Below are 23,909 nucleotides of genomic sequence, written 5' to 3'. Positions count from 1 at the left end.
TGGTCCGTCCCCGCCCCTTTCTGCATGCTGCAGCGAGGTGTACTTGACACACTTTCGCCAATCTTGCGCATGCGTCGTCATCTCGAGCGGCAGAACATCATGGCTTCCTCCAGTACAGTTTTCAAATGTTTGGTTTAATTTTATGCTAAAATATAACAATGTCGGACCCTGTTCAGTCGGAAGCCCTTCAGGACCGACTGGACCGTCTACAGGAGCTGACAGAATTTACTGAGACGTGCCAGAAACAGTTAAAGGAACTATTTGAAACGCTGGGATGGTCGCAGGAGAACGACGAGGACTTCAATCAGGTAGCTTCTGCTTTCTATTTACAAACCTACAAAACATATTTGTTTCTTTAGAAATAAATGTCTAATTTACGTATTTGGTCTGGTGTGTTTTCTGTTATTTTCTCTTGAAGCGTTTTGTTGTGCTTTTCCTCTGTCGGGTTAAATTATGCTGTTCACTGCGTTCTCTCATTTTGTAGTGTGAGATTCAGGTTTATTTCGCCTGTACAGCTTTTTGATGCGACCTTTTAAGTGTTCAATACTTAACTAATTTACATGAAACAGAGACATGGTGTTTTTGTTGTTCTGATTCTATGTTCTTCTCCTTGCTGTTGATGTTTTCCCAGGAACCAATGGAGCAATGTCCTTATGACTCCAACCACATAGTCCCAGTCAGAACCTTAGAAAAACACAAAGCTTCCTGCATCCTCCGGAAAATGGGTTACTCTGCTGAGGAACAGGTGATGGTCTAATTAAAGGAAAAATACCTAGAGAGACACGTTAGACCCTTTAAAATCAAAATATCTATATTTGCTGCCATGCTGTTGGCATGTTGCATGGCGTTCACTGTAAGGAATAAAACAAAAGCTTTTGCAAAAAGAGAGTGGTTACATTTTCTTAATTCTTATTTGTGGAAAATGCATTTTACAAAAATATGTCTAAATAAACATTATTGTGCAAATGTTCAATGGGGAAAAAATTAAAACTGCTAAAAAAAGCTTTTTTTATTATATCAACCTAAGAACTTTAACCCAAAACAACCAGTCAGCATTTCTTCTTGTTCCAATCTTAATGAGGAGGCATCCAATGTCTAACTTTTACACCCAAAACATACTTCCTCCTCTAGATGTCACTTTTTTCTGTAGCTTGCAAACCATTTCTTTGACTATTATTATTGGATCTTTTTCTGCTCTCCTTGCATCAGGTCTCAGATAACTTCAGTTCTGAAAGATTTATGCATGATGGTTGAAAGATGTTTTTTCTATGCCAGAGGAAATGTATATATTTTTATATGATGCGTGTTTAAATCATGTCCGTCTTATGCTGTAATATTTCCTATCACTGTTTTGCAGGAAGAGATGTGTGATCCTTCTGTCTGTTACGAAAACAGAAACATCAAAACTTTTTTAATGGGTGAATAATTTTTGACTTTTTTTTTTTGTAATTTACTTGCTTAATATTTTTTGTTTATTTGTTTCTTTCAGTCAGTTAATTTCATGTTACTGAGATTTCCTGAAGTTTAACTTTTTAACTTCTTATTTCTCTATGTGTGCTTTGAAAAATTAAAATAAAATTATTTTAATTTAATTAAATATTAAGATTAACTTTAAACTGTAAATTACTCTTTATCCCAGTTTCTTAGATTTTTTAAAATTAATTTTAATTTTCTTTTTGTAGACAAATCAACCCAGCACCAGGTTATCCTAAAGGCGAGATCTGCAGCTCCACTGATGAAGATGGAAGGAGTCTTCTGGCAAGGTACCATCTCAACTTAAGAACTTTAACTCAAAACAACCAGTCAGCATTTCTTTTTGCTCTAATCTTAAAGAGGAGGCATCCAATGTCTAACTTTTACACCCAAGGCATAATACCTCCACTAGATGTCACTTCTGATCTGTGTATTGTGTGTTTTGTTTGCAGCAGCAGTGGTGAGTATTAGAGAAGAGATGGGCTCTAGAAAATGCTGCTGCTCTGGTTCAGGCTTGCCTGATAACGTGCAGTATCCTTTTATTGTCATATCCTTTTAAGACCACAAGGTGGGGCTGTGGGACTCTTTAGCGCCAACCTTTCCCTTTACGTCTTGGGGAAGTCAGTCAGAGCTGCAGAGAATGTTCCAAATATAAATATTTTCACTTCCTGTATTCATAAAATTGTCTTTTAAATCGGATCCCACTGAAAACTATCAATTAATTATGATGATAATGTTGATCATAATGGGATACGATGTTTATAATATCTAAAAAAAATGACAAAATGTGAACAGCTTTAGAATTTGTGGAGGCATAGCTACTATAATTTGTCATCTGGAAAAACTAACTCAGTGGCATAAAGTCTTGGTAAATAAACTCAACACTGAGCTTAATGTTTTCTTCCGGAAAACAATTTAACTTAAATTATTAAGAAAAATGTCCCAGAAATTATTGTGATAATTGTTGTTTTGAGACCATTTTCAACTACTGTGTACATAATGGCATAATAGTGCAAGTTTACCCTTTGAAAAATTACAAAACTTTAATTTTCTACAAAACACTCCACTCTGGAACTGGAAACCATTTTCCAAAATAAGACAAAACAACCAAATAAAAATATATATGTGCATATTTTTATAAATAAAAAGGAAACAAAAACCATACGCAACCGAAACCATGAATAAAATGGATCACTGTGTCTGTGTGAACAAAATTGCCCTACAAAAATATTAACCATCAGAATACGCATTTTTAATTTATGCAATTAACTGCTTATTGTGACAGACTTATTCAAAGCATCCTGCACACTCTCGACACATGCTTCAAGGCCTAAAACTGTTTCAAACTCTTGACGACATCCAGTGGTTTTATGAAATAAAACACCAGTGGTATAGAAGATGTCGTGCGTCACATGACTAACTGAACCAGTTGAGTTTATTTCACTTTAGCAGAGCAAGCTTCAAATCCTTTTGAGTGCGAGTGTCTGCAGGTTTACACTGATTGTGACAAACACTCATTTTGGCCTTAATTTAAACAACAACAAAAAAACATTTTTTTTTTGTCCTAAATAAACAAAATTCTGCACGTTTTAATATGTTTTTTTATTTATATATTAAGTCCTGGTTGGTTATCTGATCAGTATTGTTGGTGTCAGGCAGTCAGTTGTGACTTTGAAGTCATCTGGTAGGTGTGTGAGTCTTTTGTTGGTGTGTAAAACCTCTCTGGTCCTTCATCAGGTCAGTACTCTGGCCAGCCCGTCGATGTGCCACAGAACCACAAGCGAGCGGTGTGTGACCTCACTGTTGCAGACCGATTGGCTCTTTACGATCACGTGGTCGGCGTCCTCGGCCAGCAGAGTGAGGCTGCGTCTTCCAACGAGGATCTCTACGTAGATTTGGTTTCAAAACTTAAAAAAGGTGACAATCACTCAACACTGGTAGTGTCTTCTATTGAATAAATGGGAAAAAAATTACATTTTTCACTTCTCCTCCAGAAGATTTGTATAGTTGATTGTGTTTGTTTGGTTCAGATGAACAGCAGAATGAGCCAAAGAGTCACCTGGAGCTGATGGCAGAGATGAGGGACTACAAGAGGCGACGTCAGTCCTACAGAGCCAAGAACGTCCACATCACTAAGAAATCCTACACTGAGGTAAATCCTTCCATCATCTCTTCTACTGACTGAAGTGTTCTCATATATTCCAGTTAAAGCCAACTTAAATTCCTTATTTTTTTAATCAGCTCATCATAAAAGCTTTAATTTGCTTCTTTATTCCTTGTGATATAACCTTTTTTCTCACATATTTGTCTGACTTTTTTTGGGGTGCATTAACGTTTTAGCAGCCAGACAGACATTTTTACAAGCCTGTGCTCGTTTAATACACGTTTTTGAGTAATAACAGATTGCTAGAAATAATAAAACTGATTTAAAGCTTACTCATTTAGTCAAAAATATAAAATTCTATGCAATTTTTGGTGTTTTCAGGACTGAAATAAAAAAAAACATAATTACAAAATAACAAAAGCTGAATTATCACATGATTTTATTTAATTATGTGTTTTCTGTCACACTGAATTTCTATTGATTGTATCCTTGTATTCTGCCATAAAATCAATTTCCTGCTGATGAATAGTATTTACTGGAGTCGCTTCACCATATTTAAATACAGTGAAGATAAATGCATTTTAAAATATTAATTGTAATCATCTTCTGTCAAAGCTGATAGAAAAGTGCACAAAATCTGGATGAAAAGACTAAAACTGTAAAAATAAAGAATGATGAGTTGAAAGAGCTAAAATTAGATGTTTGTCGTTCTGCAGGTAATCAGAGAGGTGATCAGTGTCCATTCAGAGGAACTTACCAGGCAGTGGAAGGAGGAGGAAGAGGAGAAGCACTCATCTAGATCTGCTCAATCTCCTCCAGGGTAAATTAAAAAAATGTTTCTTTCAGTAAATAAATAAATCACTGTTGCAAAGACATAATATGGTGCGTTTTCAGTCGCTGGCTGGATAGAAGACGGTCGAAATCCTCAGAGTCGCGTCATTCGCACGGTAAGCGGCGTCGCAGCCGAGAACGAAGTCGAGAACGAAGCCAAGACAAAGACAGGAAGAAGAAGAAGAAAAGGAAGGAGAGGTAGGAAATGACCTATTCAAACCTCACAGTTTGGATTTTCAACAAGTTTATTTCTGAGATGAAAATCTCTCATGTGCTTTTAAACGTTTAGAAAAAACATGTTTTTGGTACTTTGTTTTCATAAAAGAGAATTATGTTTTTGATGCCTCAAGTTTTGCTCTTGGCAGGGATTCCCGATCCCCTGATGGCCACCACCATGACAGGAAGAAGAAGAAGAAAAAGAAAGATGACAGGGAGAAGGACAAGTGAGAACGCTGGCTCTTCAGCATCAAAACGTCTGTCTGCTGAAACCTGCTGCTGTCATCAGTTTATTTGCTAACTCTGATTTTTACAAAAAATGTTAATAAAGATTTGTGCAAACAATCTTTCATTCTGTTGTCTCATGTTTTCATGTCAGTTTTTTAGATTTAGAAACAAGAAATATAAAATGTGTGAGTGGAGTAGAGTGTAATAATTGACACAGAATTAGATAATTCCTTAGATGTCTAAAGAAGTCCAGCTGATTTAATCCAGAGAGGCAGCACTGAAGCTACTTTCTGGATCCGGTATTTCTCACCCTGTTGGGAAGTCAGAGGTAGAAAACTGAGAAGATCCCGTCAGAACCTGGGAGCCCACCGGATCCTGGAGCCAGACGAGCCGGAGTCAAACCAGAGATGATGCTGTGACGGTGACCAGCCGACTGAGTTTGTCCAGACATCCTGTTGGACATCTGGAGCGGTTTGAGGAGACACCATGGGAGCCTCCAGGGATAAGGTGAGAGGAAACCGTTCAGGATAACTTCAGGCTCCGCTTGCTCTACCTGCTATTGTATTATAAAGTCCATTTAGATTAAATAATCTGTATATAGTACACATTTTTTTTACGATCTTTGCTTAGGATGGATCAGCAAAAATAAATGTTAATCAGATGATTAGAGAAAAACCTTTTGCTTGATTCCTGGAACAATTTGCTGTTGTATGAAGAATTTTTAAGGATGCAAAAAGAATGAGCAAATTTAACATTTTATTGGTTAAATTGAAAATATCTGCTAGGTAATTTTAAACAGAAGGAGAAAAAAAAGATAAGCAACGTCGTTGGATCAAATGCTTCACTGGTTTCATGTAAACCTCGAAATAACCTCAAATCAGTTTCAGAAGTTGTCAAAACTCATTTCTTCAACAGTTTAAAACATTTTAAATCCCCATATAAAATGTCATGGATCATTTGCTGAACATAAACATAGTTTTTCTAACCTTAATTTGTCCATTTCTCTTTGTTTCCTGGACGTCACTTTGCTTGGTTTGTCATTTAGTTCAGTACGAAAGTATGCATTTTGCTACTTTTGTCAGATTTTATTCCTTTTTCATAATTAAAATGCATAAAATATAATGTATCTTCCATTGAAGATGTTTTGACTTGAGTGTCCCAGAGATCCCTCTGCTTGTTGGTTCACTCTGACTGCTCTGTTCTTTATCTAACAGACTTTTAAATATTGCATTAATGTTGCTTACAAGGTGAATTATTGAATCTTGGTAGGAAATATCCCTTGTTCTTGTTTGTTGTACTGCAATAACACACAACTTGGAATTTAATTAAACACAGTGATGTTGAGGTTAAATAACTTGTATTTATTATTTTTGTCCAACCCAGCTTCCTTAAATTGAACGTGAGGTTTTCACCTGGAAGTTGTGGTCAAGGTTTCATCCTCATCAATCATCTGTTTATTGACTTTGTGTTCAGGTCTATCAGCTGTTTATGTGGTTATAGTTTAGAGCTTTTCCTTGGCTGAACATCAAGCTGACAGTGCAACTTCAGGAATGTCAGACGAGTCTGAGAAAAACTGGAACAGTGACCATCCTGACAAAGAAACCTCAGTCTGTTGAGTTCTCACCCTAACGCAGCCTGAGTCACATCTACAGGCTAAAACCACCTTGGTTTCAGTAAAAGGTCCTGATAAACTGGACCAGTACATCGTTCAGTCTCTTTAACTTTTATTCTAGTCATGTAAAAGTTTAAACTTGGTGTCTTTTTTTATAAAAAAATAATATTTAAACTGGTCAGAGTGGAAATATTTCCCAGCGGACTCATGCAGGAGGTTAAATGTGAACATAGTCAATATTTTTCACTTGAGTGGATTAAAAGACCTTCTGTCTGTCCACCTCCACAGCAATTTGAAGACTTTCAGTAACCATATGACTCTAAATCTGCATAGATTTTCCTTAATTTAGCTCATCTCACTCAGATTTCTATATGAAGATTAAAAGTTATTTCAGCTGAAAGATCCCAAGCAGGTGTTGTCTGTAGATATTAAATAATTTGTGTTTTCATCAGGTTTCCCTCCTCTCAGGGCTTCTGCTGCTGGTGCTGTGCGTCACCTCGTCTCTCTGCCAGGATGAATACTCTGGATACCACTCAGGTCAGAGCCGCTCAATGTTCAGGTTAAAATAATATTTCTGCTCTCAGTGTTTGTACCTGACTGCTGTCTCATAGGATAACAACTAGTTGTTAATACCAAGTTAACCTGATCCACATCCAAAGCAAAAATTAAAATGAATTCTTGAGAAAACTCAAGAGCATTTTTGAATGAGTGAAAAATAAATAAAGCACAAAACAATCTTCAAATTTCACTTTTTTTAATTATTATTTTTTTGTTATAAACTGTAACATTTTAAACCAGTAGAGTTTTCGTATAACCAATACTTAAACACTGAAGCTGTAACTTTAATATTGTGCTGGGTCAGGTTACAAACTGAAATAAAGTGTTATTTTAATAATTTTTGTCAAATTCCTGATACATCATTTCACCTGGTGACTTGACTCTGACGTCCCTTATTGTCCATGCAGGTGAGAAGCACACCTATGAGTCGTCTGCAGTTGACCACTATAACAACAAAGGCTCCCGTCGACCCGGTAGGACTCCACCTGAGTGATTAGTCTTTATTCACCAGCAGCAGCAGTAGCGTGCAAAATCATCTTTGAAGTTTTGTGATTAACTGTTTTTTTCTAGAGCATCAACCTGAGCCCACTCAGTACTATGATGAGGAGCAGCAGCTAGTGGAAGAGGAGGATTATGACCCACCCAGGGTTACCATGGTCACCGAGGACATCTTTCCTTTTGCCACGACCACAGAGTCCCACTACGCCAAGGAGGACACTGAGACCATGCAGGTAAGACGGGACATCCTGGCAACAGGGTTTAAGTTGTTCAATATTTGTATTGTATTTTTATGAACTTGTATAAGTCTTGGTGACCATGCTACAAATCAAATAAAGAAGAGAAAACATTGCAGTCTTATGATATTAAGTTTTATGGCATTGCATTGAGATACATGCAAAAATATTTGCAATGCAAAATAATAACGGAGCCTCAGCACAACATTTACTTACAGAAATATTGTACCGTATTTTTTTATTCTTCATTCTGTTTCATATATATATTATTTTATTCTGAATTTGTGTGAGTGTTTTCTGTTACTTCCTGTCACTTTGTTGCTGTGGCACAGAAATTTCCCCAATATTGGACACTAAACGATATTTCTATTTCTTCTATTCTGGGTGTAGATACCTTTGCAGTGTCTATAATCTGTCACTAGGAGGCGCCAAAGTAATACAGCACACTAATAATGTTTTTTTTTTTTCTTTTGTATAAACTAAGTGCAAATTTGGATCTTTTCAGTCACGTGAGGTATTCTTGTTTTTTTAATGTAAAACAGCAACAGGGCATTGTTATTACTACTGTGGTCTTAAAAAATAAATGTTAACATAAATGCACCAACAAACATAAAAGTCAGGTAGTTTTACATTTATACGTCTAAGCAAAATACGACATTTTAGCTCAGCTGCAGACTTTTTTAAAGTAAAATAAATCAGGAAGTCTTGTATGGTTTCCGTGACAGTTTGCTGATATTTAATGGTTTTATTTGCAGGTGCCTTTTAAATACGCAGCCGGACCGGACACAGACTCCTCAGAGGAGGAATCAGGAGGCGATGCGGCTCTCGGAGAGGAGGGGCCGACTGAGTGTGACTGTGAACCTGGAGAGCCTGGTTTTGCAGGTTTTGCAGGACCAAAGGTCTGAAATTATTATGTCACGTCACTTTAATTTCTTTATTGTAAACTGCAGCCTGCTTACAATAGTTAGTCCTATGCAAGAAGTAAATGTTTCTCCTGTGGCTGCTTTTTTGCCAGAGTTATTAAAACTTCTTGTCTCTGATTTTCAATTATGGATGTTTTTAGGTCACTAATAAATATTTAAATAGGAAATATTTAATAGTAATCCCTTTTTTCTGTCATTCCTTCTTGAATTTGTCTGGTCAAGAAAAAAGATTTAGTTTCAAACAATATCTTTTTTTAAACCAAATAGATCAAACATTTTGAGATTTCAGTAACTGAAGGAACAGCTTTGAAGTCTGATTACTTTTTAATTATTGTTTGAAGATCCTATTCCATTTATTTGTTGCCAAATATTAAATTTGCCTGGATTTGGTTGTACATGTGTTTAGTTTATATGTCATCTGAATGTTTTTGTCTATTTGGCAGGGGTCCAGAGGTCTGCAAGGTCAAACTGGCCTGCCTGGAATCCAAGGAAGAGAAGTGAGTCTAAAATCTATCCTGCAACGTGTTTCCTAAAGACAGAAGAAGCAGAAATGAGGGTGGATTCAATGTATCATGTTCATTTTAGGGATATAAAGGAGCTAAAGGAGTTCGGGGAAGAGGAGGAGACACTGGACCTGTTGTAAGTAAATTATACAACAGCAGAGACTCATCAATAATGAGTTTAACCCATAAGACCATGCATAATAACCCATAATATCACTGGTTGCATAATAAGCATGAACTGAAAGTAAAAGAAGATCTTCAGATGAAAATGAAACCAGAAGTAATCTGCACAAATAAATATGTCAAAAAAAGAAAAGAAGAGAAACCAAAACTGAATCAGATGCAAATTAGTTTCTAGCTTTAAAAGAAGGTCTTTGAATATGGAAAAAATAAAACGAAAAGTTTCAAAACAAAATAAAATAAGTGTATCTCTATGCAGAGAAAATTTAAAAGACTGAACAAAATGATATCATGTTTAGATCTGATTGTTCTTCGCCCTGGCAGGGTGATGCTGGACCTGAAGGAGAAGAAGGAGCTTCTGGTTTCTCTGGCGGGATGGTCAGTTTTTTGCAGGATGGTCAATTTGGTGGAAACCATGGCGATGGCTTAGCACAGTTTGAATCTGACGATATCATATGCAAACTTTACCTTTAAACTTATTTAATTGGGCTATTTCACAAGACTTTATTTAAGCTGAAAACATTTGATAAGGAAGAGAAAACACAAACTGATTTTTTTATCAGGGAGAACCTGGACTTCAGGGTGACCCAGGTGAGCGTGGAGAGCCCGGTCTGAAGGTAAACACACATTTACCTCACACTTACAATGTCCTAAAATAAAATCCAGATTGTTTTTTAGCTAGGACTTTTACCCATTAAGGACAAGCGTTGAAAGAAAGGACGGTAGATACTTGCCAAATCTAAAATAGTTCAAAGATTGTGCAGAATGACTAGCTGATAGTTTACCTGCTAAACAGTTTGTCTCTGATATGTTCACAACTAAAAACAATAAAGTCTTATGTAAAATAAGTGGCAGAGAAGAGCCATCTATTATGAAGTATATTGAGACAATAATGGTAACTAATAGAAACAGTGAGAATACAGAACCTTGTGGCACTCCATCATAAACTGTGGTGAATCATGGAGATTTTATGTTTAATTAATTAATTGCGTTCATTTATGTTTCTGTCATTATAACACTTTAGTAAAGTCTTGTTTTTGTTCAGGGTGATGTCGGTATGGAGGGCCCGCGAGGAGGAGGAGGAGCTGCTGGTGAGACTGTAAGGAACTAAATCTGCTGCCTAATTGGGGAAAGTTTTAAATGGAAATCTGTCTTCTCTTGAACTCGAGAAGAAATAATCCAGCCGCCTTTATTTCTTTGAAATTTGTTTTCACAGATACATTTAGTCTGTTGGCTAAAAACTGAGGATATTGTTTTTTTTATATTTTTTTAAGTTTCTTAAATATCGTCATCACATACCGAAACATAAAACCAACATTGTATTGACAACATTTTGGGTTGTATTCGGATTATTTGATGAAACAAAGTTGTTTTCATAGAAACTGAGACAGTTCTGGCTTTTCAGTGGTTCTACATGTTAAGGTTAAAAGCAGCTAAAACATCCTACTTTCTCATGATGAACCAGGTGCGCTGCTGCAGGTGACAGATACCGAAACGGTACTGGAAACCACCCAGAACCTGCTTCACCACCAACCGCCATGGCTGCCCTCTGTTGACACTAAACGAAGCAGGAAAAGAGATGCTGGTGGTGAATTGGGGGGTTTTACTGGCTGGCAGCTGTTAGTTAGTGGGGTCATGTCTCATTAGGGTCTCACAAGTTGAAGCTTTGTTGGAATAGAAAACCTTTTGGGATTAAATTTTACTTTCACTTTCAGTTACATGTGATCTCATTTTATTTTGCCTTCACTTTTTATCTAAATCAGATTCAAACACTTTGTTTCATACTGAAAGTCTCATGATACAATCAACTGAACTACATTTTTAAATATTTAAACTCACATTTACAATGTTTTTCCTTTCATTTCTTTTCGTCTTTACTTAAAACTTTTCAAATTAGCCGAGTTTGTGATTTACAACCAATGAATTGTTATTACTTATTAACATTTAATCTCTGGTTTATCTCAGGGGCCTCACGGTGACCCCGGGCCTCCAGGGTCGAGAGGAGGTAAAGGTGTCAAGGTACCAGAGTTTTTTATCTGTTCTGGTTCTATTTGTAGTATAAATATATATTTGCAAAAGCATTTATGTAATACTCATATAATTGAAAATTCTTGAACAGTGCCAGAAAATGTTTAGAAATGATCTGAATTTACATATCCTGAAAATGTTTAATTAATCTAAATTTTCTGTTTATACTTTTTTAAAACAATGAATGCTTTTGGTTTTTGTTATTTGAATAGTTTGTTTTGTCATTTGTGTGTTTTTTGTTCAGGGTTCCCATGGTGACCTGGGTAAGCAGGGTCACCAGGGAAAAGATGGAAGCAAGGTAAAATAATTAAAATCTGCAATAGAGACAGTATTGGTTTTTCTCAAGAATTAAAATAAATGCTGTAAGCATACATTTATAAATGTACATTTATGAACATAGTTAATGGTTAAACTTATTTCTACTTTAAAACAATCAATGTGTGACATTTACTGATCTAAATATAGCTAGTTAATAAGCAGGAGTCATCTAAATCAAATATTTAATCTCGTCTCTCAGGGTCAAACAGGAGCGCCCGGGTTTCCAGGTGACGTCGGAGAGAGAGGCAACGCTGTAAGATAAAACCTCTTTTTACGGTCAGAGACGTGGAAAACGCATCTCTGATCATTACACACTGAGCGTTTATGTAAGATTGTAACTTTTCAGTCAATTGTGTGTGAAAATGTCCCTTTAATTTGATTCCATTACAACTATCAGTGAAAGAATGTTTTTTTCCTTTTCTTGTTTATGTCGAACTTCCCAAATAAAGTTGAGCATCACTAGAGAGAATAAAGATTTCTCCTTTTTTCTCCCATCCGTGAATCACGTTTTAATAATTGATGTTCTTCTCCTTCAGGGTTATCCAGGACAAACGGGACCTTTTGGGCCAAATGGACCAAAGGTACAGAACCACAGGGAACACAGTTCCTGTATGTTTACTATCCACTGATGGTGAAAGTACGTCTAACATTTAGGGAGTTTATGTGGGTGTGTGCAGAAGGTATTTTATAAAACTGCTGCTGACGCCTCTTTGGAGATTTTCACTTTCATAATACAGACCTTAGTATTAATAACTTTTTAATAACTAAGGAAATAGAAAGGTTGCTTGCAGTGTGTCAGACCAAATAAATTCTTATTTGGTTTAAAAATATTTTTGTGAACTGTTAATACTGTGCATTACTTTATTTTTTGAAATTCTAAGTCATTTTAAGTGAAAAATATATTCTACAAAATCTGAACTGATACAAGTTTAGCCTCAATGTGGCACACAGGTTTTCCTTAAACATCTGAGAGGTTTTCACCGTTCACAATGTTGTTCTCTATGAAAGAGAGTTGGCTGCTGCAGCACAATCTCACTATGTTGAGTACGTTGCTGTGCGTTTTGCTGTCTGTGTAGTCAAACCTACATGATTACCGGGAAACATATTTAATATGTTATCACTCAAACTGTCAAAAGAGACCTGCCAGCCTTAGCATGTGGCTACAGCAAGCTATTCAAGATGAAAATATCGCTAATAAGAGCAAGACCTGAGTTTACTGAGGACTGTAGATAACGGATCATGAACGTCTAAAGCTACGATGGAAACGTGGTATTAAGGAAGGAAGATCTTATTTACGAACTCGCTCAATTTTTCTTTCCGTGGCTAACATCTGAGAACTGCACAAAATCTTACTTTGTGCAGATGCAAAAGAGTTTTGTCTTTTGCAAACCAAACAGTAAAATGGCTCCTCATTACTTCTGGTTGAAAGAGTCTATTTAAAGTCTAAAGGATTCACAACAAAATATTTTATTTCAGTTTTAATTCTATGCTTAAGCAGGAGATGGAATAAGGTGATGTATATGTTAATACTTTTTAATCAGGTTATCGGGTGATGATCATTAATCAATTATTTTAACATAACAGACCCAGATGTAGTATTTCTGAAGTTTTGAACTAAATAGAAGCTGTTTTGAAAATCAAATATGTAGGTTATAGTGACATCTCTCCACAGAGCTGTAGATTGCTTGATTAGGTTTCTTGATCCACGTGTGCCAGAAAAACTGCTTGCCACAAACGACAAAGTTGTTAAATAAAATTTAAGGTAGCGTAAATACAATTACACACATTTTAACGCATCATATCTTAATACAACACATGGGCAATTTGACTGCATGAATAGTCACAAGATTTGGGTCAGAGAACAACTTTGAATTGTTTGATTGCTGTTGCAAATTAGAAAGTCCTACTTTTTTATCTAATCTCTTTTCCTGAGTCAACAACTGACACAGAAAGAGAAAATGAGTTTTCTGTTGCTTTATCTGATGACTAAAAGTGTATGTTAGTCAGAGTATAATTCCCCTTTGAAGATTGAAGACTGAACATTTTTATCATGCGGATTACTTTAAACTTCTGAAATTATTATCTTGGTACAATGAATTGTCAAACAGGAAAATGACAAACAGGACTGCCCCTGAAACTTCCTGTTGAAGTTGTAAAAATGCCCCAAAAACCTCTTTGCCCCTGTGTGTCAGAAGACATGAGTGATGATGCATGAATGATAGTAAGAAAAGGTAAACAATGTCAGAGTGAAAGTGATTTCATGTCAGACGTAACAAGCACATGGGGTTATATCTAATGCCGCCTGAAGTGCATGACATTAGTTTCTGGAGTTCCCCTGGCTGCCCTCTGTTGACGGAGCTCTGCATGATTATAGCTACGGTCAACACTCATAAACCTTGATCTCTTATGACAAGCGCTGTGTAATATTTCCCCACATATAAAGAAGTGTTTACAGGTTAACCAGCAGAGTCCTGTGGAGTTTTTCAGGAGCTTTGTGAAGGGATTACTGTGGGTTTTCCTGGATGTTAAGCTTCATTTAGAGTGTAAAAAATAAAAACTGAAACTGAAACAGAGATTATAAGATCAGGATTGTTGTGTTTAACTATATATAAATAAAGCAAAAATGAAGTGAAGTGAGCTCTGGTTATATTTACATTTGGTTTGTGTTAACCCCGTTTAACCGGTGTTCTTCCAACACTTTCATTTTATTTAGTATTAGCATACTAGCTACAGATGTACTCTACAACTAATATGTGTAAGCACTTTACCATTGATCAAAAGCACTTTGTCATTTATTTAATTTACTATATTCATTTTATTTGAAGAAATATTTAGTTTCAACTTGTTGGGTAACCAGCTACACATCAAGCACAAAATCGATATAAAGTCTGATCAATTCATCCTCTGATATTTATCCTCATCTGTCTGCCTCTGTGGTCTTCAACTTTAAGATGCTTCCTTGTTCTAACGCCTTAATCAAGCAGCTTATTATCAGGCCCTGCACGGTTAATTAGTCACTCTAAACGTCATAAAAATTAATTATCATTTTATTGATGACATTTCATTTATCATTGGATCTTAAAGGTTGATTGCTGTTGCTGAAATAAATATTGATTTTAATTCTGACAGTAGTCATGCAGTCATCAAAATGTGTTTAGTAACATTTAAAAAGAAGACGTAGCATCATAAGCTTTTCTTAAAAACCTTTTCCTAACTTATTCTAACTAAACGTGTAGAGATTAACTCATTTCTGTTGAGACTCATTCTATGCTGCTCATTTATAGTTGGCCTTGATTTTTACTTGCTTAAGTAATTACATCACCAGTGGTTTAGTTTTTGTCTTTCATGTTAGGATTTTTTTTTTAATTTTTTACAAAAGCTTGTATATCATGTCTAATCTCTACTTTATTCTTCTTTATTGTCCTCATTTCCTGGTTGTTACTCAGGGCTCTAAAGGGTTTGGTGGCTTTCCAGGAAGCGATGGTGACCCTGGGGAGGATGTAAGTGGGTTAATGCCACAAAGTCATAAAACAGGTTTTATCATCTGTTGTTACCGTAAAGATTATTTCTTCTTGGCCTATTTAGGGTCCAATAGGAGTCCCAGGTGTGATAGGAGAACCGGGGCTGTTTGGTGTCAAGGTAACTGAAAATATGTCTGTTCCTTATCAAATAATTATGGCAATTTGTTAATTTATTTATGATAATTAATAATTTTATCTGCTCAGGCTATCAGCTGTGGTGCACAAAACTTCTTGATTTAAAATGACTCAGCTGTGAAAACCTCCATGTGGTTTTCTTTCTGCCATCCTCTTTCTGTGGAAGATTGTTACAGTGAATCTGATGATCTGAAAGCCTCGTTTTCTTAGTCTCAGCCTGCAGTTGTTCTCTGGAGAAATCTTTTTGTGCTACAGCCCAGACAGTATTACATTCCCCTCCTACTGATGTGGATTTTATTTTCCCTGTCGCACAAGTCTATACAAATCTTCTTGGCATTCTGCCGTAACTGAGTCATTTCTGCAAGGAAGGAAGGAAGCAATAAATCCCACATTACTGTATATTTAAATGAGTTGTTATAAACCTGCCTAGGTTATGTTTAAATCTGTTCACTGCTTCCCTTCCTGTGCAGGGCAGTAGAGGGGACGGTGGTGTAAGAGGACCCCGGGGCAGACTGGGCAGAGTGGTGAGTTTCTGGCACTTTGAACAGGAACCAAACTCTGAGTGGGAGACGTTAACATGCAGAATTCATGAGAAATTTCCAGAGAGAAACAATGAACACTTGTAATGATTTCCTCTTCTTTTTTTTTTTTTTTCTGGATAATTGCTGAGTCTGTGTTTTTGTTTTCCCACTAATGATGCACATGCAATGTCCTCTATTTTGTTTACCCTCTAATGGGGCATATATTCAACCAAATACAGAGGAAATATATATTTTTTCCACCTGCAGTCGATGCCCTCCACACATGACATTACTTTAAAGACCTTAGTTACCCTAAACCCTCAGCTTCCTCTGGGCGTTTGTTGCTTTCTTTATTTAAGTGACTGCAGTTTATCAATCAGAAAAATAAATAAAACTAAGAGTTGAAGTATAACCTCTATAAGTATAGAAGCATCAATCAATCATTATCTGCATCAATAACATTTTTACTCCTCCAGATGTTACAGCTCTTAAAATAATAGCAATGAAATGTGTCAGAATTGTAATTGACAGTTTGTATCTCAAAGAAAACCATAAATTGGTATCAGCCTTGAAGAACCAGTTTTAATTTAAACCCTCTATTGATAACAATGATAAAAAATTATGGCTTAAAATGCATTGCAACTTAAAAACACAGGTAATTAAATATTAGTAGGATTCTATGTATATTTGAGCCTGTATGCATAATTTTGATTCTGTACTAAAAGTTGGGTTCTTATGAAATAACAGAGAAGTTATGTCTTTTATTTTGTTCACTTTTCATCTTTTCCCTTCGTTTTTCCATGAATAATGATAATAGTTGAACTTCAGCATCAGCATTCTTAGGAAAGTCTTGACGTCTGCTTTTAGTTTTAGGAAGTGAAAACAGACTCCTTTCATTTGAAAAGAAAAAAGCTAAACTTTGTTTTAAACTTTTAGCCAAATTTATTGTTTTTTTTTTTGTTCTTTTTAAATAAGATGCATATGTTAAATACTTTGAAAACACATTTATTTTGTCCAGCTGTTAGCAGTAAAACCAAAAATAATTTATAGAAACTGCTAAACATTACAGCAAATATCCACCGAACTCCTGTCTGGGAATCTTTAGTTTCCAGACAGGAATTAAAAAATTCCTATCTGGAAATGTTTACTTTCCCAGACAATACAATACTTTATTGTATTGTAAGTTTGTACAATAAAGTAAAAATAAACTAAATACATGAAGACATGCAAAACTTAGCAGATATAGCTAAAATAGTCTGTATCATATATTATTGTAGATTATCTTAATCTAAAATATGTTGGGGTTTTTTTTGTTTTGTTTTGGTTTTTGGTGTAACCATCCAACTATTTTTAATGCAAACAGATTTAAAATGATCAATAGGATTGAACAAGATTTTTTACTAGGGTTTCTATAAACCCTTTGTAGGGTTTATGTTAGAAATGCTTAATATAGAAGTTCTTACAGGTATAAATTACTAAAATGTGTTGGACATTTCCAAAGCGTAGTGGTCAGCTGTTGTTTTTGGTGTGAATATCATCATAACTGTGACCTTATCTGAAACCAGAAAGGGATTTCCCCTTGGAGACTAAAACAACCAACACTGCTTGTTCAGTATGTTTGTTTTTGGGCTTTGATTTTCAACTTCTTCAATTTCTTGTTTAAGCTTAAACTTTTAATTGATTTGAATAAGTGACTCACTGTTTTATATATTGAAATATTTGGTAACGCTTCTGTATTCGCTTTCGTCTGCCAAATGTCAGACCATACATAATTCCCCAAGAGGCTTCTGCTTTCTTTTGAACTGGCAGCGGTGCTGCAGATGATTCTGTATATTTATTTTTTTTTACAGTTAATGTGAACTGAGATACAGTTATAGATTCTCATGAAGTAGAAGTATGAATCATCTTTTTGTTTTAGTTTTGCACGACTACAGGCTGAAACATTTGCCCATATTTCTCTGCAAATAGGCTCAAGATAAGTCAGATTGAGCATCTGTCAGCATCTGTTATCATTAATCTTAAAAGTATAACCACAGAGTCTGAAATGAACCTGTCTGGACTTTGACTGGGCCATTACACAAAATACATTGAAGTTTGTGGGTTTTATGTGACAAAATGTCCAACAACTAATGGAATATGAATTATTTTACAAGATTGTGTATATAGTTTATTATTATCAGTGAGTTTATTAGTAATTAATAACATCAGGCCGGTATTACATTTGACATACTAGGATTTTCAATGTTGGTACAAAACTAAAATCAGTGTGATTTCTTCAATTTCTTTCTTCTCCAGTTTTCTTTTACAATAAAACCAAAAAAGTTTCCTAATTTTCATCTGTATTTTATTATCGTCACTGTGTTAATTTCAAGCTGTTACACTACAGTTTGCTATATAAACCTTTGCAACATTACTAGAATAAATTATCCAGATTTCAAAGGTCTGTAAATGGGGATGAATGATTTCTTAAGCTGCAAAAACTAAAAATAATGTTGAATAAAGAATCAACTTTGTTACATTTCTGTTGTTTTTCCGACAGGGAGCTCAAGGAGAACATGGAGATCCTGGAATTCCAGGAAAACATGGACCCAAAGGTCTGCAGGGTCCAACAGTACGTACACACACACACACACACACACACACACACACACACATCACCCTGAATGGTAACAATACAAACAACTAATCAAGTTCAAATCCTAAATAATGTCTTATTAAGTCATTAATTATGAAGTTTTTACTGTAATAGGAAGGAAAAATTAGAACTAATTTAAAAAAAAACAAAAACAAAAACAGTATTTTAAAATATAATGTAATTTTTCTCTTTCAGTTTTATACCAAATAAAACGAATCCTGTTCAACTCTGGAGGCCCACAAATGTTTTATGACAGGATGTTTTATTTACTTACTTTATATACAAACAGTTTTTACTTATTAAAACATAAAACCTTTCAAATATTTCCGTCTTTTAACTAATTTTTCTCCTCCAGGGAGCCAAAGGGGAAACCGGACCTGATGGAGAGAAGGTGAAGTTTATAAAAAACAAATGAAAAAAAGCTATTTTTGACACGAAGCTACATCACCGAAATGTTTTGAGATGAAGGTGGATTTATCTGTAGGCTGTGATCTTTGTGAGATACACTGATTGTAAAGAATCACAAATAACAACCAGAGAAAAAACTCCTGGCAGTTAAGTATTTTGATTAGTTATCATGAAAAATAATGGTAAAAACTTTTAAATCTAATGTGTAATTTAGTTTAATTGTATGATTTTTGTTCTAAAAACTTTGGATCATTCTGTACTTCCATTTCTTATGGTTCTGACCCCCAAACAAATCAAAGTCTAAACAACTCATTGCATTTAATAGAGCTTCATAACCACAGTTACTTTATTAGAAGATTGTAGAAACTTGCTTTAAATCATCCATTTAATAATGTTGTCGGTACAAAACATACCCAACAAAATTTAGTACGAAAAGACCCAAACAGGAAAGGTACAAAATGGTAAATGAGCGAAATGACGATCCAGCTAATATTTTAATCTTTGTGATGCAAGATAGACAAGATACTTTAAGATTTGAGAAACCTGGGATTGACCTTCTGACTGAAGGAGCATCAGCTAAACCTCCTGAGCAACAGCAAGTATGTGGTATCAAAGATCATGTTTTCAACTCACAAGTGGTTAAAAAATGTCCCTTGGCCTCGAAGGGAATTTCCCGTCTGTGTTGACATTTTGTTTCTTCCTGTTTCCAAGTTTTTTTTAAACTGTAATCTGGTTGTAACCAGGTCATGTGTTGTTTTTGTTAAATTTATGTCTGGTCTCCCTCTTTCTTTACACCTTTGTTTTTGTTTACATATGACAGGGTGCAGGAGGCCGGAAAGGCCTGAAGGGGGAGAAAGGCCAAAAGGTAATTTGCATGTCTCATGATCATGTGACAGATGTGTTGTTGTTTATTTCACTTCTCCTTTCCATTACGGGTGGGTTTTTTTACGTATAGTGTCTCTCTTCCTTTTTCTTTTCTCCTTTCAGGGAGGAAAAGGCGTCCATGGAGACAGAGGACAGGTGATTTGGGGATTTCCAATGCAGAAATGTGCACGTCTCTCGGAAAGCGTCTGAAATAGAAAAGTTATTTGTGTGATTAAATCATAAACTTAAAAATTTCATTTAAATAAAGCTTTGTTTAAGATGCAAGTTAAAAAAAATCAGTTCTCATTAAGTTTTAGCTAAAATCAGACTTACCTTGATGCACAATTTTCACTTTAATTGTAATCAGTAAACTGTCAGATTAACAAGTTTAGTCAATCTCAGTTTATTTTTGTTGCGCCAATTTGCAACATGTCACCTCAATGGTCCATTTAGTCATACATCCATTCCAAATCCTCCCAGTCACCAAAAAATACATTAATTTCAATTAATTAAAAGGTTTTCCAAGGAAACCCAGAAGATATTATCGGCTCATTGTCTTGCAGCATTCACTCCTCCTGGACGTGGCGACAGCCCTCATATATACTACATGTAGCAACAATGGAGAGGAAAATTACTGACGGAAAACAAAAAGTTAACAGTTGAAATGACAAACAATGCAAATTAAAAAGTAGAAGAATCAGAAAGAGAGAAAAAGTGGTCAGTTTGTCCTGCAGCTGCTTAAGTCTATGGCAGCATAACTACAGAAACAGCTCAGGAAAACCAGGTTGACTTTAAGCTTTATCAAAAAAGAAAGTTTTAAGCCTCGTCTTACACGTGGAGAGGGTGACCTGTTTGGATCATCTGAAACAATCAGATGTCTGATGAACGATAGAGCTGATAATTAAAGGTTTCATCTGTGAGAAGGAGAATGTTCTGGATTTCCTGTAGTTCAGGTCCTACTGATAAATGAAGTATTAACAGATTCACTGTGGATGTTTTTCTTTCTAATCAATTTTTGTCTCAAAGCGAGGACCAGTAGGTACAGGAGGCCGTAGCGGCATCCCGGGGCTTGTCGGACCACCCGGCGTCCCTGGCTCCAGAGGAGACCGCGGTCCGATCGGTGACCCCGGCGGCAAAGGTCGTACGGGACCAAAAGGAGCTCCAGGTCCAGCTGTGAGTAACAACAGCATAAAGCAGAAGCTGTAGAGGCCAAATATATCAAAAACAACGTTTTACTGAAGCTGTTCTAATAATTAAATCTATTATCCTGCTTTACTAGCAAAAAGAAAAAAAAACGATAACTGGTTCATGACAAGATATTATTTTGCTGAGGTTTTAGTTTAGTAATTTAGTTTTCATGTACAAAATGGAATAAAGTAAAAATCTCTATTTAAGATTCTTATTCTGGACAGTTTGGATGTTATTGTCATGTGAAGGCAGCCATCTGTTATCCTCACCTGCTGAGGTTTCATAGGTTTTGCTGTTGTTTTGATTATTCCTTTGAAGTGGATGATGAAATATGGACACATTTATTTATTTTTACTTATTTTATGTCCGCTTTAAATAAAATAATAATTTTTAAAAGTTACTTTTTACTGACGGCAGTACATCAGTTTTCATAAAACCAGATTTTAAGCCATGTTGTTGACATTTGCATCAGAATATAACCTGGTTGGGTTTTTGGTCCTGAAGGGTCCTGGTCTGACCGATGAACAAGTCCTGCAGCTCTGCAGAGGCGTGGTCATGTCCCAGTTAGCCCAGTACGCCGCCTCAATCCGAGCCAAGTGCACCCAGGGCTGCCCCATCAACAACCGGACTCTGATTGGGCCTCCAGGGGCCCGAGGACCAGCGGGGCCACCGGGCAGAGCTGTGAGTGCTTCTTCAGGCTCTCATCACTGATATACTGCCAATTAGGTTTGTTTTTTTTCTAAATCTGCAGAGCAAGATGGTCTGAGTGCTTCTAAAAAATATATTTTAAAACAAGGCTTCTGTTTGATTAAATTTTTTTTGCAATAACTTGCAAGTAAACACATAAAACGTCTTAATTAGGTATATATTGCTTAAGCTGTGTTGCAAAAGAATCCCATAATTCCCTGAACTTCATGGATGAATACCTTGATCTGAAAAATAATGGCTTTAGTCAGAGTTTTTCAACTTTGTGGAGGAATTTATTCAACATTTCTGCTTTTAATAACCAGGGCAAAGCAGGAAAAGCTGGAGAGAAGGGAGCCAGAGGTGTTCAAGGACGGAGAGGACTGGAGGGACAAAAAGGAGCTGAGGGACAAAGAGGTAAATGTTCCTGCTCACTGCAGTTCAGGCCTTTTCTGTTGTATAATGATCAATGCAGACAAAACAACCATTATTCTGATATACAGCCCCAGCTTCAACCTCTTCACACTTCATTTTGCTTCCTTGCAAGCAAAAAACAAACAGAATATTTTCTGGTAATTTAATTTTAATGAAAAGGTCAACAAAAAACATCCATAAATAACCATATTTGCATGTTATTTTGCAGTCAAATACTTTTTTCCCTTCATCAGGAATCAACTTCCTGTAATCGTGGGAAGCAGCTTCAAAGTTTTGGAAATAAAAACTGATATGAAAATGAAATCAAGGCTCCAGCTTTTCTCCACCAACATACATTTGATTTTTTTATTTTATTTGAACAATTTCCTCATTTCATTGATTTAATATTCTGTAATTTGTTTCTTAAAACTTATTTTTTTAAGAAATTAAATCTTAGAATATTTTCTCAAATGCCTCCTGGAACATTAAGATGTTTTTGTTGTTGTTAAATATGTAACGGTTCTTTGTGTTTATTTGGGTCGGATCTCTCTCATGGAGGTCAGCCTGGGCTGGTTCTTATTGATGAACTCTGAACTCTGACCCTAACTAAAGCCAGTATAGAGCTTTATTAATTGTTCTGGATTAAAACAATTAAAACAATTCCTCCACATCAATTGAGTTTATCACACAGGGCTAAGCTGGTTTGGATATTTTATTAAATAAATTTAACTTATTGAAACCTGCATGTTGTTAACTCTTATCTTTGTCTAATATCAAAATTTGCTGGATTTGAAACATTAAAGTGACAGAAGAGTGAAAACAAAATGACTGTAAGGAAATATTTCTTCACATCTCTTGAAATAAGGAATATGTCCATATTTTCTCAGTTCCATTTTTTCCTCTGCTGCTTTATGTATTTCGATCCACAGGTCCGAAGGGAGCTAAAGGCACGACAGGAGATCCAGGTAAAGGCCTGCAGGGTCCAGATGGACCACAGGGACCCAGAGGTAGGATTCTTCTTCTCTCATTTCCTAATAAAATCAATGCAAAACTGCAGAAAACAAAAATGTTCCTTCAAATTAGTAAAATATTGAACTAACTGACTTAAAATATTATTGGAATGCAAAATAAAAAAATGTCATGACTTTTTTCCCAGGTGAACCTGGTCACCAAGCAGAACCCAAAGATGGGACGGAGGGTCCCCGCGGGCCCCGTGGTTTCCCTGGCTCGGTTGGGTCACCTGGTTCGGTCGGGTTCCCAGGCGTGCCGGGATTCTGCGAGATGCGGGACTGTGGCATTTATGCACCGGTGATGCGCAAAGAGCAGGGCCTGGTGAAAGGACCCGCAAGCTCAAGCATCTGAGCCTGAAAAAACTCCACACAGAACAGAACTTCTACGTCCAACATTGCAGTTTGTTGCATCAATATTTGAGAAAATGGTTTGTGCTTTCAGGACAATAATAGACGTCACAACCGATGCTACAAATTGCAGCAAGTTGATCAACTGAGAATTTGCATATGAACCAGAAAAAAGAGAAATCCTGCAGGAGCTCAAATTCATTCAGCTGAATTTGTTGTGATATAAACTTAGGAAAAAGTAAATTATTTAAGAGTGATTCCTTCTTTATGTCTAGTTTTTTCTCCTCCAAATAAAGAAGCACATTTTATGTACATAATATGTAAAGAGTATAAAGTTTTTTGTTTCAGATAAACTGATATTTTAACCCCAGGGTCAAGTGTCTAAGTTGTTGTCTCATATTTACTCACTCAAAACAATCAATTCATCACCTCCATCCAAAGCATACCTGCGATTAAACAGGTCAAATATATTC

At 35.8% G+C, this 23,909-nt stretch overlaps 2 protein-coding genes across 2 annotated transcripts; both read left to right on the top strand.

The window, feature by feature from the left end:
• The first annotated feature begins 52 nt into the window (after positions 1-52).
• Positions 53-4,969, top strand: snrnp48 (small nuclear ribonucleoprotein 48 (U11/U12)). The gene is made up of 9 exons (XM_008430806.3): positions 53-308; positions 632-745; positions 1,358-1,418; positions 1,683-1,763; positions 3,211-3,390; positions 3,504-3,625; positions 4,294-4,397; positions 4,472-4,606; positions 4,774-4,969. The coding sequence occupies exons 1-9, from the start codon at positions 159-161 to the stop codon at positions 4,853-4,855; spliced, it is 1,029 nt and encodes a 342-aa protein (XP_008429028.1). The 5' UTR covers positions 53-158; the 3' UTR covers positions 4,856-4,969.
• Positions 4,970-5,040: 71 nt separating this feature from the next.
• On the top strand, positions 5,041-23,682 carry LOC103477601 (uncharacterized). The gene is made up of 26 exons (XM_008430805.3): positions 5,041-5,359; positions 6,917-7,001; positions 7,430-7,495; positions 7,593-7,753; positions 8,512-8,655; positions 9,123-9,176; positions 9,265-9,318; positions 9,687-9,740; positions 9,926-9,979; positions 10,408-10,461; positions 11,328-11,381; positions 11,635-11,688; positions 11,908-11,961; positions 12,245-12,289; positions 15,155-15,208; positions 15,294-15,347; positions 15,835-15,888; positions 18,425-18,496; positions 18,876-18,911; positions 19,749-19,793; positions 19,916-19,948; positions 20,819-20,965; positions 21,485-21,661; positions 21,991-22,081; positions 23,008-23,085; positions 23,235-23,682. The coding sequence occupies exons 1-26, from the start codon at positions 5,339-5,341 to the stop codon at positions 23,438-23,440; spliced, it is 2,001 nt and encodes a 666-aa protein (XP_008429027.2). The 5' UTR covers positions 5,041-5,338; the 3' UTR covers positions 23,441-23,682.
• The last annotated feature ends 227 nt before the right edge of the window (positions 23,683-23,909 follow it).

Source organism: Poecilia reticulata, chromosome 16 (genome assembly GCF_904066995.2).
Source record: "Poecilia reticulata chromosome 16, P_reticulata-male-v2, whole genome shotgun sequence".
NCBI lineage: Eukaryota > Metazoa > Chordata > Actinopteri > Cyprinodontiformes > Poeciliidae > Poecilia > Poecilia reticulata.
Note: the sequence above shows the minus strand (reverse complement) of the source record. Positions and strands in the feature narration are given on the sequence as shown.

Excerpts from the sequence above, each read along its gene's own strand:
- snrnp48 (XM_008430806.3), top strand. The coding sequence starts at position 159 with ATGTCGGACCCTGTTCAGTCGGAAGCCCTTCAGGACCGACTGGACCGT. Across the intron at positions 3,391-3,503 it reads GGTTTCAAAACTTAAAAAAG|ATGAACAGCAGAATGAGCCA; the intron begins GTGACAATCACT and ends TGTTTGGTTCAG. Across the intron at positions 4,607-4,773 it reads AAGAAGAAAAGGAAGGAGAG|GGATTCCCGATCCCCTGATG; the intron begins GTAGGAAATGAC and ends TGCTCTTGGCAG.
- LOC103477601 (XM_008430805.3), top strand. The coding sequence starts at position 5,339 with ATGGGAGCCTCCAGGGATAAG. Across the intron at positions 15,209-15,293 it reads ATGGTGACCCTGGGGAGGAT|GGTCCAATAGGAGTCCCAGG; the intron begins GTAAGTGGGTTA and ends TGGCCTATTTAG. Across the intron at positions 20,966-21,484 it reads AAGGAGCTCCAGGTCCAGCT|GGTCCTGGTCTGACCGATGA; the intron begins GTGAGTAACAAC and ends TTGGTCCTGAAG.